The following is a 15,148-nucleotide window of genomic DNA, read 5'->3' as shown; positions in this document are numbered from 1 at the left end:
AAATATTTATATCAACATTTTGCATAGAATTAAAAATACTAATTTATAATAATTAAAATATTCACATAAAAAATCATATACACATACAGGAAAAAAACTATATTTATCATCATTTAAACCGTTCTTTTATTTAAATTAAAAGCACAAAACTTGAAATCATATACTTTATATGATAAATTTAAAATCTATATTAGTAATATAAATTTTAAATCATTCAAGGAACGGTATACCCCGGGTGAGATCCTAAATTATTGGAATTAGAACAATAATAATTTATTTTTTTGGATTTTATAACACTAATAATTTAGCTAACGAGATAATATAGACGGATTTATATGGGATGATGGGTTTTGATCAATATTAATAAAGAAAGGTATATCACGGATGAAATCATAAAATTAACAATCAAAATATAATCATACAACCTTAAACACAAAAACATACAATATTAACAAAACAAATATAACTTAAAATTTAAAAATTTTAGCTATAAAAAATTGACCCGCGGTATACTGCAGACAAAATATTCAAAATTTTAAAATCTACCATACATTGTTACTTAAAAAAAAAATATGTTTTCATATCTATACTTCAAAATTTGAAACATAAATAATAGTAATCATATACTAAATAATACAGGGATAGATATCTATATTTTAAAATACAAATTAATATGATATATCTTCAGTTAATCTCTTAAAAAATAAATTTATATTTTTTAAAACATAATAGCCCCGCGGTGTACCGCGGGTTAAATTCTAGTAGTTTACAATTGTTATTAAGTAACATCCTTCCAAACCCGTTCCGCCAAAACCGTCCCGTTAAAAAAATCTGTGGTACACCACTAATTGAAATAAATATTTTACGGGATTGTAATTATATTTTAGTTTGTCAAACAAATTTTTGTTTTAAAGAGTTGTCGAAATCTAGTTCAAATATTGGAGAAATAAGATTTAATGAACTGATAGAAAATGTATTTAGGTGCGTTTTGCTCATTTTAAGGGATTGCAATTGTATTTTGGTTTGTCAAATATTTTCTGTTTTAAATAGTTTTCGAAATCTAGTTCAAATTTTGGAGAAATCTGCGTGATATATGGGATTAGAATATATTTGGAATATTTTTTGTTTGTTAATCAATTTATTGCCAAAAGAAAACCAATAATTAAAAGCCAATGACAGCCATTGTAAAAATAAGTCCCAACTCCAAGATTTATTTCACAAAATAGCTGCAAAAATGTATATATAGATAAAAAATAAATAAAAAATCTAAAGCCAGCTACACTTAACCTTTCAAGAGATTACAAAAATATTAAAAGCATATCAATGTATCAATTAAGAAAACAAAACATATTTAATTAGATCGAAATGTAAACACCAATAGCCACCCGCTCAACCCTATATAGATGGGGGGGGGGGGTTTCTACGCTTCATGCATATATCTTGAGGTTAGCGAGTTGCCGGAGATTGATCGGATAAATATCGGAGGTGTCGCCGGAGAGTAGACGCCTAGCAATGATGATGTTAGCAGCTTCGGTAGGATGGTAAGGATCCCAAAATACATATTTGGAACGGTCCATACATACTTTTGAAGGCGGGCCGCATGGAATCAGCCCACCTACTTTCCCAACTAACGAACAACAAGGAATCTTCTCACTCTCAAAACCTACAATATCAAATCACAAAATTCATACGTTTAAATCTGAAAGAAGTTTCAAAACATTATCAGAAAGTCAAATGGTTGAGGTTACGTACCGTAAGATGAATAATTTTGTATAATATCATAAACAATGCGAAAAACGTCACCGTAGACGAATCTTGAACCTTGTAGATTATTGTTTAACTCCTCGACGAGTATTTTCAGCTTGAGATTATACATTTGAGCCACTTCATTAGGTTCGACAGAACATTCATATCCAGCCATTGGATCAGACTCTCTCTCGAACGGTATACAACCGATGGGGTCTGAAATGAGTCTATTGTAGAGAAACTTGTGGAAATGAAGTTCGAATTCAACACACACTCGAGTGTAAAATTTCAGAAATAATACCTATCATGTCCTAACCAGAATCAAGAAGATGGTACAAGTGTAAGGAAATTAAATTAATTGCGCGGGCCCTGTTAACTAAGGAAAATATACTAACAAATGACAAAAGCAATCGCGAAGATAAAAGCTTTGTTTTGTCAAAACTCCAACAAAATTACACCCTTCGAGAGGATCCATTCGTGTTCTTTTCTTATTGTTTTGTCTAAACTCCAACAAAATTACAATCCTCATAGTGTTTAACGAGTAAAAGGGTCTAAACATTACAAGACTAAAATGGCCCAAATTAAATAAAATACCTTAGGAACTAAAGATTACAAGATTTATCATCACCACCATCAACAACCGTTGCAATAGGGAGTCGGTACGAGTTCTTTATTCCAACAGAGTCGTCACTATCTATAATATTTTAGTAAAACAAATACTAGTGACATACTTACATTCAAAAGTGATGAAATAAAAATGACATATCAAAACTAGATACTACTGTATTAGATTACTGAGATATTTAGATTATTAGACTAAAGTCTCCTTTAGCTTACGTCTTTACTACTATACTCATGTGTATATAAACAATCTTGGAACATTTATTTTCTGGTTAATGAAAAATCACAAAGTTTAGTTTGTTTTTTCTCTCTCATAAAGTTGTTATACCGCACTTTACCCTTTGAGTCAGATTAATTTAACCTCGAAACACTATAGTCAAAATTCAAAAACATAAAATGCTTCTTAAAAGAAGATTTTTTCTTTTTTGTTGGGCAACAAAGAAGATTAGACAATTGAATATATCTTATTTTCTCCTTGGTGTAGGTATATAAAGTCTAACCATATCAACTAGTAAGAAGTCTAATGTTCCAGAATTCGAAAGATGAAAGCCAGCCACACTAATAAACCTTTCAAGAGATTACACAAATATCAAAAGCATATCAATGTATCAATTAAAAAAATAAAAAACATATTTAATTAGATCGAAATGTAAACGTCAATAGCCACCCCGCTCAACCCTATATAGATGGGAGTTTTTCCCTATACGGTTCATGCATTTATCTTGAGGTTAGCGAGTTGCCGAATATTGATCGGATAAATATCGGAGGTGTCGCCGGAGAGTAGACGCCGAGCAATGATGATGTTAGCAGCTTCGGTAGGATGGTAAGGATCCCAAAATACATATTTGGAACGGTCCATACATACTTTTGAAGGTGGACCACATGGAATCAGCCCACCTACTTTCCCAACTAACGAACAACAAGGAATCTTCTCACTCTCAAAACCTACAATATCAAATCACAAAATTCATACGTTTAAATCTGAAAGAAGTATCATAACATTATTAAGAAGTCAAATGGTTGAGTTTACGTACCGTAAGATGAATAATTTTGTATAATATCATCAACAATGCGAAAAACGTCACCATAGACGAATCTTGAACCTTGTAGATTCTTGTTTAACTCTTCTACGAGTGTTTTCAGCTTCAGATTATACATTTGTGCCAACCTCATTAGGTTCGGCCAAACAGTTATTTCCAGCGGCTGGATCAGACTCTCTCTCGAATGGTATACAACCGATGGGACCAATATTAATCACCACGATTTTCCTCGCACCCAATTGGTACAATCTCTGCCAAAACCATATAAATTAGTTTGATCAAACCGGTTTGGTTTGGATTCTTTTTAGTTGAAGTTAGAGAAGAGAATTATTACGGTGAGTTGTAATCGAAATTTTGAGATCATTGTATCAACAAAGACTTCTGGAGCTACTACTTTCCGTTGAAGGGTTGATATGACCGGAGTGAAATAATTGTTGATTAGATCATTAGAACCTGTCGTAACCGAGAAAATTGCTGACCGGAATAATTTAGCGGCTTCGGATTCACCGATCCAAGAAATGATGTCTTGTCTTGTCGTTGCAAAGTTGTCTAGTTGTGCATCCACATTTATACGTTCGCCCTATTTTAAAATTTTGTAACAATGAACAACAAAAATGTGTGAAGAATAAGAAATATAATGAAAATATGCTTACAAATAATTTTCCGGTGGAATTGAGAATTCCACTTCCGCCCGAAGCATAATTAACGCCATTGAGAATGAGAGATCCGCTTGTTGTTGGTGCTAAGTATGGTGGAGTTAACTCGTCGGAACCTAATGCTTGATCTGCGGTTTTCAAAATTTTCCGGTTATCGAGCCGTATATGAAATAAACCAAATTTTGGTTTTAAAACGAACCGGTGCAAAATGCAAAAATGTTTATATTTTGTTTCATATTGAAAGTCAACGATTAGTATAATAATGTTTTCACATTAAATACAATCTTTATTATTACGGCTTCAACATTGCATGGAAACTTGTGTGTATCAGTGCATAAGATATATAGTTATAAAATTATTACTTACATACGATATCGACGATTGTTCTTCCGTTAGTGAATCGACCAGTAGGTGATCCAAAATCGATCCCATTAGGAACATAATTAGCCTTTGACAATGTGGCTAAGTAGTTGTTGTTTCCGGCATCCACCAATGAATCTCCGAACACAAAATTTGCTGGAATTTTTTTACCGGCAAGGCACACCTCGGAGAAGAACAAGACCGATAATACTATAATTTGGCAAAGAAATACAAGCAACGACATTACTGGTATTTTTCAGTTTGAAATTGATTTTTTAGACAAATATCAACTATAGAAAAACGGGAATCTTTTTGTGAAGAACCAAACATGAATATTATTATGTTCTAAGAAAGGAACAATGAAAAATAGAGAGATTTGTATGAGAATAAAAGATAGAGGAAGGTTAAAGAAGGAACGGTTTATATAAGGGTTTTTGTTTTGGTGTTTCAGAACCACTCTTAGTTTGATTCAGAATAATAAAAAAAAAAAGATATTGGAAATGACCAATAACGAATTGTATAGTGTTTGTATATAGCCACTGTTTTTAAGAAAAGGTCAGAGACTGAAAAAGTTGGCCGGTTTAGTATTAATGGCCTCTACACAAAGCTACATGCATGAGCGTAAAAACATCGAAATATTAAATTAATTTAATTGAATAATATTATTACCCAAAACCAGATTAATCTATAAAAACTTTTGTAATTGTCATTTGTCAAAACTCAAAAGTGTCCGATGCAATTTTTTTATCAAGAAAATTTAGACTCAGAATGAATAGAGAGAAATTTGAGTTCAAATTCGGTCACTTGAATTTCTTCTAACCAAGCCAACCGTATGTCCGTATCCGGTTTAAATGCCCTATTCTTCATCATGTCACCATAATTCACTTGTGTTTGCTATGATAAAAAAAAATATCCTGTGACAGTGAAAATATTCAAATATATTGTCATGAAATGCAACATAACATAAAACGAATCAATCAATGCATGAGGTTGTTAATCATTATACATTCATACTACACGGTTTTCTTCTTTTCGTCATGAATCCTCCACTAGTTATTAATTTATAAATTTGGACAGGGATTATTACGTAATTCACAAGTCATGATAGCAACCCAATCAATTTCAATCTCTCATCAACCTTAATATACACATAACCCATACTGTTAATAATGAATAGAAAGTGGGAACGATTCGTACTTGCAGCAGTAGAGGAGTTAAATTTTGTACCTGTCAAAGTGCAATGCAACTTCCACCAAACTCAAGTGCTAGCTATAATAGAAACAGCAAATGGAAAAAACAAGAAGAAGATGAATAAAAGCTTCTGAAAAATTTAATAGTGGTCGTTTTTGAAACAAGTACCCAACTTGTTGTTGAGATAAGACTATTAATTGTAACCATAGAGAGAGGCGAGAGAACATGTCCTTAAAATAATAAAAAGCTGCTCCAATAGAACTCTTAAGTCTATTAAAATTGATGTTTTATACTAGTCGATTATTAAATAGAGACTGTTCTGTTGGAGGTGATTCTCTGGTCGTCAACCAAACTTCGGTTACAAAAGTTCGAAGAGTTAACATGTTTCGAGATCTAAAGCAGAGTTACAAATTCGATTTGAGACAACTTTACATGTTGTTTATATCATAATTGATTTTTCGAGCCCATGTAACTCTTCGAGCACTGGTAAGTATGGGGTAAACTATGGGTCGACCATAAAAGTCACAGAAATAAGTTTCTTTGGGACGTAACTCTTCCTTGACAGAAGAAGAAGAAACCCCATGAGATGCTTTTGGTAGATCAGTGGTAGTATCTTGTGCAATGGCTTTAGCAACTTCTTTAGCAAGAATCTGCCTATACAGATTAGCAGCTCTTGAAAGTGTACTTAGACTCGATATTGCGATCGTCTGTCCATCCATTTTCTTGAAGAACACCGGAGCAAGGTAATTTACACCAAACATCATTGCCTTAAGCTGCTCAGGGCTCCACGAATCTAAATTCGTTGATCTATATCGAACCGAAAAAAAAAAAAAAAACGTACCATCTTGACTCCATTAGTATTTGCTGTAAACCGATCAAATAAGACATAGAACCAGTCTGAAATGAGTCTATTGTAGAGAAACTTGTGGAACTGAAGTTCGAATTCAACACACACTCGAGTCTAAAATTTCAGAAATAATACCTATCATGTCCTAACCAGAATCAAGAAGTTGGTACAAGTGTAAGGAAATTAAATTAATTGCGCGGGCCCTGTTAACTAAGGAAACTAAACTAACAAATGACAAAAGCAATCGCGAAGATAAAAGCTTTGTTTTGTCAAAACTCCAACAAAATTACACCCTTCGAGAGGATCCATTCGTGTTCTTTTCTTATTGTTTTGTCTAAACTCCAACAAAATTACAATCCTCATAGTGTTTAACGAGTAAAAGGGTCTAAACATTACAAGACTAAAATGGCCCAAATTAAATAAAATACCTTAGGAACTAAAGATTACAGGTTTATCATCACCACCATCAACAACCGTTGCAATAGGGAGTCGGTACGAGTTCTTTATTCCAACAGAGTCGTCACTTATCTATAATATTTTTACAAATATATATATATTTTTCTATATATATATATATATATATATGCATACATATAATTACCCGGGGGAATTGAGGGGTCCACTGCCACCGGGGGCATAATTGGCGCCGTTGAGAATTAGGGGTCCGCGTGTCGTTGGTGCTAAGTACGGTGGAGTTAATTCGTCGGAACCTAATGCTTGATCTGCGATTTTCAAAATTTCCGGTTATCGAGCCGTATATGAAGTAAACCAAAATTTTGTTTTAAAACGAACCTCTCGAAAAAAATGCTACAATTTGAAAACGTTGTTTCATATTGGAAGTCAACGATCAGTGTATAATAATATTTTCACATTAAATACAATCTTTATTATTACGGCTTGAAACATTGCAAGGAAACTTGTGTGTATTAAATTTAATCTATTACTCGTAGAATTATTAACTTTTGTGTAACTACTGTACTTACATATGATATCGACGATTGTTCTTCCGTTGGTGAATCGACCAGTAGGTGATCCAAAATCGATCCCATTAGGAAAATTATTAGCCTTTGCCAATGTGGCTAAGTAGTTGTTGTTTCCGACTTCCACCAATGAATCTCCGAACACAAAATTCGCCGGAATGTCTTTACCGGCAAGACACACCCCGAAAAAGAACAAGACCAATAATGCTATAACTTGGCAACGAGAAACAAGCGACGACATTACTGATGTTTTCAGTTTTAAACTGATTTTCCCGGACAAAATATCAACTAGAAAAACGGGACTCTTTTGTGAAGAACTAAAGACGAATAATAATGATTTTCTAAGAAGAGAACATTGAAGAAGAGATGCGTGTGGGAAGAAAAGATATATGAAAGTTAACGAAGGAAAGGTTTATATTAGGGGTTTGTCACAAATAGAGTCCTTCATTGAGAATGGCACAGAACCACTCTTAGTTTCACTCAGAACTTTTAAAATTAAATTACTTTGGAAATGACCAATAACGAATTGTAGAGTCATGTTTATATAGATCCACACTGTTTTATATAAGAAAAGGTTAGGCCTTCAGAGTCTGCAAAAGTTGGCTGCGGTAGTATTAAATATTGATGGCTAGCTCTATACCTACAAAGCTCCATGCATGAGCGTATGTAATATGAAAAATAATAAAATAATTTTGCTGAATAATGTTATTATCCGAAACAAGATTAATCTATGAATTTTTTTGCATTTGTCAAAAGTCTCCGATACAATTTGGTTGGACTCAAACGAACGGGGAGACATTTGAATTCAAGTTTAGTCCGAAATTCTTCTAACCAACCCAACCTTATCCGCTTTGTATGCCTATTCTTCATCATGTCACGGTGAAGTATTAGTTGATTTGTGTTTGACATAATGTCAAATTTAATGTCCATTAAATGCAACATAACGTAAAATGAATCACTCAATTTTGGTTAATCATACATTCATAATAGAACGGTATTTTTTGGGTCATGAGACTTGTATGACTCCACGAGGTGTTTCTTAATCAATAATTTGACGAGATTAATGATAACTACTAACTACCCAATAAATCTTGCTATTTTTGTAAACTCTCATTAATCTCTCTATCAACCTTACATGTTACTTTATATATACACAAAACCATAGTGATGAAATGAACGTGGGAATATTTTGGTTTTGGAGCAGCCAGCAGTAGAGATTCTAGAGAAGTTAATATTGCACTCTGAAACTGCGGTGCAACTTCCACCAACTTAGTCATATAATAGAAGAGGAAAAATGAATAAAGCTTCTGAAAATGAATATTTTATCTGGGCAATATATACAATATGTTGTATAAAAAATGTTAATAGTATGAAATAGAGTAAAACGAATAGAAACAAGTTGTTGTTTTTGAATTATGTAATCAACTTCTTTGTTGAGATAAGACTATTAATTGTTAAAAAAAAAAAAAAAGACTATTAATTGTACACAAAGAGAGTCGAGAGAACGTGTCGTTGAATAACCAAAGCTGCGCCAATGGAACTCTAAAGTTCAAATGTAGAGGTAATGGTAGAACGATTGCTTTTCGTGTCTCTTGGATTTTATCTTAAATATATTAGTAGTGTTATGCTTGATATTCGTGATTGAAATATATAAATATTTTCAAAATATAATGTAACGTATTATTAGCCAATGGATGTTAGACTTTTAGTGAACGAAATGAAATAAAACATTTGGTGGAACGGGATGTATGCAAAAATAAATGTTATCTTCCAAATGGTAGTGTAACAAAATATGGATTTGCGAGGATTCTTTTAGTTTTGATGCATTTGCATGATTTTCCAGTTTTGGTGCATTCGCATGATCTTTCAAACATTTGGCGGAACATCTTTATTCTTTTTTTCTAACCAAAATTTTTCGAGTGTTTTAATTACAAAGATTTTTTTAAGGAAACTTCACGATGGTTATAATATATAATAAACTTTACTAGCTAACAGATTAACAAATCTATTAATTGATGTCTTTGTAGTAAAATTTAAAACTTTACCCAATCAAAAAAAAAAAAAAAGAGTTCACTAACCTTACGTGTATATACACAAAACCCATGTTGTTAATAGTGAAAGAAACGTGGGGATTTTTTTTGTTCTTGCGATAGTAGAGAACTTAATGTTTTACTCGCAAGACTGGAATGCAACTTCCCACCAAACTCAAAGTCAAGCCACATAATAAAAATAGCAAAGGAAAAAATAAAAGATGATCAATATACAAGCTTGTGAAAAATTAAATGTTGTGTCTAGACTCTAGAAAATACAATACTAAAGTTGGATATCCTACGAAAGCTTTTTTCTGAGAAAAAACTTAGATCTGAGCCGTCGCCGCCTCTCCGCCGCCTGTGACTTTTGCCGGCGGTGTGAGAGGGCTTCCCCCCTTTTCTTTTTCGTTGTCTTGTCTATTAGTTTAGAAATAAGGTCGACTCTTTGCTCCTTTCTCCGGAGGCTAAGGTGAAGCTCAACGACGACGGTGTGACGATGCGGAGGCAGTAGGTAGAGGAGAGAGCTCTCGGCTCGATCCTTATCCAGGAGACTGGTGGGGTTCGGAGCTGCTCCGAGCAGCTGTTTCGATCCCTGTATCCCCCAGGAGAACCAAGCCGACGGATGAACAGAGGCAGAGTCAGAGTCTTCCAGGCGTGGGGATGGAGCTGTGGTCGCCGGTGGCCGAGATAATCCGGAGATCTAGTGAACCGTCTCAATGTCTGGTCCAGTCCGGCGATGGAGCGAGGCAACAAGGCATGTGCGGCGAGATCGTTCCGGCAATGCACCGTTTAGGTGAGGTCTTACTAATCCGGGCTCCAATGTGTTATCCTTAATCGATTAGTAGCTTACGGTTGATTGGTTAGCTCGGGAAAAGCTCTAGCCTTGCTGGTTTGCCTTGTATCATTGGTCGGGTCAGTCGGATATATGGTCCGCTTTTGGTTTAGGACCGGAACAACGAAAGCCGGGGATATTGAGTCTTTCTGATGATGCGTCTCCGGGTGGTAATGCTATTGGGACATGGATTACATTCTGATCAATAGGGACTAATAGTATGGATTTACTTTGTACTTCAGACTAGGTTTTGGTCTCTTCCGTTTTAGTAGTTGTTCTCGTGTCGCTTAGAGTCTGTGTAGGTGGTCAAAGAGATGATAATATTCTGATTTGTGGAGTATTATCTATCTCATTGTGGTTTAAAAATGCAATGGTTCCTCGATCAGGTAGCGCTGGATCCGATAGTGTTTCAGCGTGATACTAGATCAAACCATTGCATTTGGGTCCAATTTGATAGAGGAGAATGTTATGTACCTTCAATTGGATGTAATCATTTGATAAATGAAAGTTGATGTTGAGCAAAAAAAAAAAAAAAAAAAAAGAAAAAAAATACAATACTATATGTTTGTTTGTAACATGTTAATAGATAGTAGTATTAAATAGAGTAGTAAACAACAAAAGAAGCAAGAGGTGGATTTTAAATTAACAAAACAACTTGTTATCAAGATAAGACTATACACATTAATTGTTTCATGATGATAATAGTAATTAATAGTCAATAAAACGTGTTATTAAATAATAGAAGCTCCCATGAAACATGCACTATCGGTTACTTGTAGAAGTAATACAAACCGTTGACGTGGTAGACGATTGTAATTCGTTATCTTTGACCTAACGTATAATGGTGATTAAAACTAATGCTTGATAAATTAACGGATAGTGGTGTTAGCTGGTATCCTCCAAAGGAGGTTGAACCCAATGTCTTTAGTTTGAACTTTTGCTATGAAAGGTCTCAACTTTTCTGATAATAGAACAAACGGGTTAAAAAGTTGACATCGGCAAAGTAAATTACTGATCTTGGTCCGACCTTCTTTTAAAAGATTAAACAAATAAATATTTGCAATTGTGAACATATTAATGGTGAAACGAATTACTTCTATAAAAATAATTGCATGATGAATGAAGCATCTTCTCTCCTTTTCATGGGGCAATGTTTCAAGGAGTTTCAGATCAAGGTTTTGTACCAAGTGGATGTGTCTTTCACTAGTTGAGATCAGATCATTGACGTTTTTAACTTACTCTAACTATTTTTAGTAATTGTATAGAGCTCAAACGTTTTGTGGTGAACCTTATACTTTAACAGAAGATTGTTTTTTAAAACACATTAACGAGTCTGTGCACACAAAAAAAAAAATAAAAAAAAATTAACGAGTCTATTATGCAAATGGTGCATAAAAGTTTTTTAACAAAACCATTTATTAACAGATGAACAGAAATCAGACCGGTTCGATCCGGTTTACTCATGGTTTGTGTTTGTACTTTCTCCACTTGCCGTTTTCATGTTTGAGAAACAAAATACGCAGCGTCTAAAATAGAAGCAAAAAACGGGACGTTGTTTACTAACAACGACAAAACAATGGCACACTTACCCAAGTTCTTCGTCATCTCTTCCTGATTGACTCTATTTAAAAACCCGATCGGAAAATTCGAAATCCGTTCAATTGTAATCGGAATCGTCGAAAAATGGATCAAACAGTATCGGAAAATCTCATTCAGGTGAAGAAAGAATCAGGCGGGATCGCCGTCATCACAATCAACCGTCCGAAATCTCTCAATTCACTCACGAGAGCGATGATGGTTGATCTCGCCAAGGCATTCAAGGATATGGACTCCGACGAATCGGTCCAGGTCGTGATTTTCACCGGATCAGGTCGATCTTTCTGCTCTGGCGTTGATTTGACTGCGGCGGAGTCTGTTTTCAAAGGAGACGTGAAGGATCCGGAAACCGACCCGGTTGTGCAGATGGAGCGGTTACGTAAACCGATCATCGGAGCTATTAACGGTTTTGCCATCACCGCCGGGTTTGAACTCGCCTTGGCCTGTGATATTTTGGTCGCTTCTAGAGGAGCTAAGTTCATGGATACTCACGCCAGGTTGATTTCTTCTCTTACGACGTCGTTTGCATAGTTATCAATAGCACTGGTATCTAGCAATTAGGTCAAATATAGTTGCAGATTTTAGCTTTGGATCATAGAAAATCATGTTGTTTCAAGCTCTACTCAATTCAACATCTTAAAATTCAATCTCATTTGTTTATGCTCTCAAAATTTTGTTGCCTTGAGATGAATGTTTTTGATGATATGAATGTGAATCCTCTGTTTTGTGTTTGAAGGTTTGGGATATTTCCTTCATGGGGTTTGTCTCAGAAGCTGTCGAGGATCATCGGAGCAAACAAAGCTCGAGAAGTTTCTTTAACATCGATGCCACTGACAGCAGACGTGGCTGGGAAGTTAGGGTTTGTAAACCATGTGGTTGAAGAAGGAGAAGCGTTAAAGAAAGCTAGAGAAATCGCAGAGGCTATAATCAAGAATGAACAAGGCATGGTTCTGAGGATTAAATCCGTTATCAATGATGGACTTAAGCTTGATCTTGGGCATGCTCTCACACTAGAAAAGGTTAAACATTCTGCCATTTTTAACTTGTTGATCAATTTGTGATTGTGAGAAAGTCTAAAACTGTTGTTGAAATCGTAGGAGCGAGCTCACGCGTATTACAGTGGGATGACGAAGGAACAGTTTAGAAAGATGCAGGAGTTTATAGCCGGACGTGGATCCAAGAAACCTTCTTCTAAGTTGTAGACAGTTTCTCTATGGATCTTAAAATAATACTTACTACTTTGTACCATTTCTTAATTTACATTTTGATTAGTGTCTTACAATAAGAATATCTTTGTTTGTTTCAAATCAAGTATGTAGTCTAAGATACGTATCTCTCAGCTTTAGACATATGTTGGTAAAATTTATGGAATTGATAACTGTATCAGGATTATAAGTCCAAAGCTTTAGAAACAAACAATATTAAGTGAATAAAATGCATGCTTGTTCTAGCCTGCACAAGCATTGTCCATCTCTCTGTCTCAGACCACGACGTGCAGTATTAGGATATCTCCTCCTCTGACATTGTAATGAGCAAGTGACCTATTACTGTATAAGCAGCACGACCCCTCAGCTTATCTTTCAAATATTTGGGTGGATTTAATACTTGCGAATACGCAACAACAAACTCGTTGTAAAAAGAGAACCTGTAATCAGTTGCCTTCATAAACTCAAACTGAGGTTCCGTCATCACTCTTTCCATCAGAAACCCTCTAAAATCATCCCCATACCATGCCACAAACTGCGCTGTGACCTTAACGGTGTCAAGTTCCTCGAATGTCATCTCTTTAACAAGTCTAAACTGTAAAAGATTAGGCAGGACCAATCTTTGAGACTGAAGACTGAATTGAGACTGAGGAGGAGGATAGGGCTCAACTTTGGTGTAGCTTCACGGTGATACTTAGAAATGGATTCAGCAAGCTTGTGCTGGTAATATGCGTCGCGAGGATCTAATGAGTACTCATCAAGCTTTTGCTTGTACAATACGTTATAAGGATCTTCAGAGCTTTTCAGGAAGTTAAATCTTGCATCATCTGTATTAGAGTCCTTAACCATCATCTCAAACTCCGACCCGAATTGAGAAACCAAACATGATGTTGTCTCAACAATAGCTGTAGTTGTGACATTTGGAGGTGCGTGAAAGATTTTGATGTCTGATTCATCAGTAGCTCCGTCTTGATTCTGAGAAGAGTATTCAGCAAGCTTGTGCTTGTAATATGTGTGACAAGGATCTGCCGTGCTCCTCAAGAAGTTGAATTTTGCATCAGTAGGATAAGAGTCAATGATCTTAGTCTCAAATTCTAACCCTTTTTTGGAGACGAATTGGGCAGCTTTGTCAACCAGAGTTCTAGTTCCGATATCTGCAGGTGGGGTAATGATTTCCATACTTTGCTCCGATTGCAACGTCGAGGTGGACATTCTTCAACAACAAGAAACATTCAAATCAAAATCAGATTATATCGAGAGAAACGAAAGAATCGAATTTGACCTAAATTTTGGTTTTTTAAAGAAAACAAAATCGCCACACTATCTCAAATCAACAGAACCGACAATCCCCTAACCACGACAAAAAACTTTTTCCTTCTGTAACTAATAATTAATTGTAAAATTTCCATAATTATTGTATTTTTTTTTTGTTTTACAATTAGTAGCTTCAAATTAGAATTAATCAATAATTTTTTAATTTCTATTTTTATTTAATAAAGACAGATAGTGTTCTTATAATTATCTTATTTCCATATAATTGTTGTTTTACTTTCAAAATTTTTAATTTTTTATATTTATCTTTTTACAGTTTAAAATTAATAAAATGAAACTTTTTTTCTTAAATGTGTTAAAATATAAAATCAAAAAAGTTGTTATATGGTACATGGCACAATCTTATAAATTATTAATTTGAAAACGATACTTTATATAATAAAATTATCTTAGTTGACATTTTTATTAGTGTTTTCAATCATATTTTTGTTTGCTTGATAAGCGTAAAACAAATCAAACTTAACGATACTTTATATAATAAAATTATCTTAGTTGACATTTTTATTAGTGTCTTCAATCATATCTTTGTTTGCTTGATAAGCGTAAAACAAATCAAGTAAAGTTGGGCACCTCAATTGTTTTAAAAAAGTTTGGGTACCTCAAAAATTAATAGGTCTTGTCAGATTCTTACAAAAAAAATCTGGAAGAATTTATGAAAGAAGGGGGGGGAGGGGGGGAGGGGGGGGAAGTGAAGATGAATATTCAACAAAAG

General features: G+C 34.4%; 6 protein-coding genes and 1 long non-coding RNA gene across 7 annotated transcripts; 3 read left to right on the top strand and 4 right to left on the bottom strand.

Annotated features, from left to right (window-relative positions):
- Positions 1 to 1,227: 1,227 nt before the first annotated feature.
- On the bottom strand, positions 1,228 to 1,960 carry AT4G16233 (GDSL-like lipase/acylhydrolase superfamily protein). Its single transcript, NM_001341089.1, has 2 exons — positions 1,753 to 1,960; positions 1,228 to 1,663 (listed from the first exon to the last, which is right to left on the bottom strand). Exons 1-2 carry the CDS (start codon positions 1,919 to 1,921, stop codon positions 1,428 to 1,430), a joined length of 405 nt encoding a protein of 134 aa, NP_001328986.1. The 5' UTR covers positions 1,922 to 1,960; the 3' UTR covers positions 1,228 to 1,427.
- AT4G06385 lies at positions 1,389 to 1,732 on the top strand. Its single transcript, NR_142007.1, has one exon. It is a non-coding gene; the product is annotated as an other RNA (long non-coding RNA).
- Positions 1,961 to 2,794: 834 nt separating the features above from the next.
- AT4G16230 (GDSL-like Lipase/Acylhydrolase superfamily protein) lies at positions 2,795 to 4,667 on the bottom strand (the record flags this gene model as incomplete). The annotated part of the gene is made up of 5 exons (NM_117719.5): positions 2,795 to 3,312; positions 3,402 to 3,658; positions 3,742 to 3,987; positions 4,061 to 4,191; positions 4,430 to 4,667. The coding sequence occupies 4 exons, from the start codon at positions 4,665 to 4,667 to the stop codon at positions 3,518 to 3,520; spliced, it is 756 nt and encodes a 251-aa protein (NP_193358.4). The 3' UTR covers positions 2,795 to 3,312; positions 3,402 to 3,517.
- Positions 4,668 to 6,042: 1,375 nt separating this feature from the next.
- On the bottom strand, positions 6,043 to 7,682 carry AT4G16220 (GDSL-like Lipase/Acylhydrolase superfamily protein; the record flags this gene model as incomplete). The annotated part of the gene is made up of 3 exons (NM_001341088.1): positions 6,043 to 6,421; positions 7,063 to 7,183; positions 7,445 to 7,682. 3 exons carry the CDS (start codon positions 7,680 to 7,682, stop codon positions 6,043 to 6,045), a joined length of 738 nt encoding a protein of 245 aa, NP_001319955.1.
- Positions 7,683 to 10,131: 2,449 nt separating this feature from the next.
- On the top strand, positions 10,132 to 10,721 carry AT4G16215 (uncharacterized protein; the record flags this gene model as incomplete). Its single annotated transcript, NM_148344.1, has 3 exons — positions 10,132 to 10,269; positions 10,389 to 10,473; positions 10,573 to 10,721. 3 exons carry the CDS (start codon positions 10,132 to 10,134, stop codon positions 10,719 to 10,721), a joined length of 372 nt encoding a protein of 123 aa, NP_680710.1.
- A 1,104-nt stretch (positions 10,722 to 11,825) lies between these two features.
- On the top strand, positions 11,826 to 13,466 carry ECHIA (enoyl-CoA hydratase/isomerase A). The gene is made up of 3 exons (NM_117717.5): positions 11,826 to 12,396; positions 12,636 to 12,918; positions 12,997 to 13,466. The coding sequence occupies exons 1-3, from the start codon at positions 11,987 to 11,989 to the stop codon at positions 13,099 to 13,101; spliced, it is 798 nt and encodes a 265-aa protein (NP_193356.2). The 5' UTR covers positions 11,826 to 11,986; the 3' UTR covers positions 13,102 to 13,466.
- AT4G16200 (SWAP (Suppressor-of-White-APricot)/surp domain-containing protein) lies at positions 13,400 to 14,316 on the bottom strand (the record flags this gene model as incomplete). The annotated part of the gene is made up of 2 exons (NM_117716.1): positions 13,400 to 13,724; positions 13,775 to 14,316. The coding sequence occupies 2 exons, from the start codon at positions 14,314 to 14,316 to the stop codon at positions 13,400 to 13,402; spliced, it is 867 nt and encodes a 288-aa protein (NP_193355.1).
- Positions 14,317 to 15,148: the final 832 nt, after the last annotated feature.

The sequence above is a fragment of the Arabidopsis thaliana genome, chromosome 4, assembly GCF_000001735.4.
Source record: "Arabidopsis thaliana chromosome 4, partial sequence".
In the NCBI taxonomy this organism is placed as follows: domain Eukaryota; kingdom Viridiplantae; phylum Streptophyta; class Magnoliopsida; order Brassicales; family Brassicaceae; genus Arabidopsis; species Arabidopsis thaliana.
This window is presented reverse-complemented; position numbering and strand designations above follow the sequence as displayed.

Coding starts and splice junctions, on each gene's coding strand:
- AT4G16233 (NM_001341089.1), bottom strand. CDS start 1,921: ATGGCTGGATATGAATGTTCTGTCGAACCTAATGAAGTGGCTCAAATG. Junction 1,664..1,752: donor ACAAAATTATTCATCTTACG/GTACGTAACCTC, acceptor TTGATATTGTAG/GTTTTGAGAGTGAGAAGATT.
- ECHIA (NM_117717.5), top strand. CDS start 11,987: ATGGATCAAACAGTATCGGAAAATCTCATTCAGGTGAAGAAAGAATCA. Junction 12,397..12,635: donor TTCATGGATACTCACGCCAG/GTTGATTTCTTC, acceptor TTGTGTTTGAAG/GTTTGGGATATTTCCTTCAT. Junction 12,919..12,996: donor ATGCTCTCACACTAGAAAAG/GTTAAACATTCT, acceptor TTGAAATCGTAG/GAGCGAGCTCACGCGTATTA.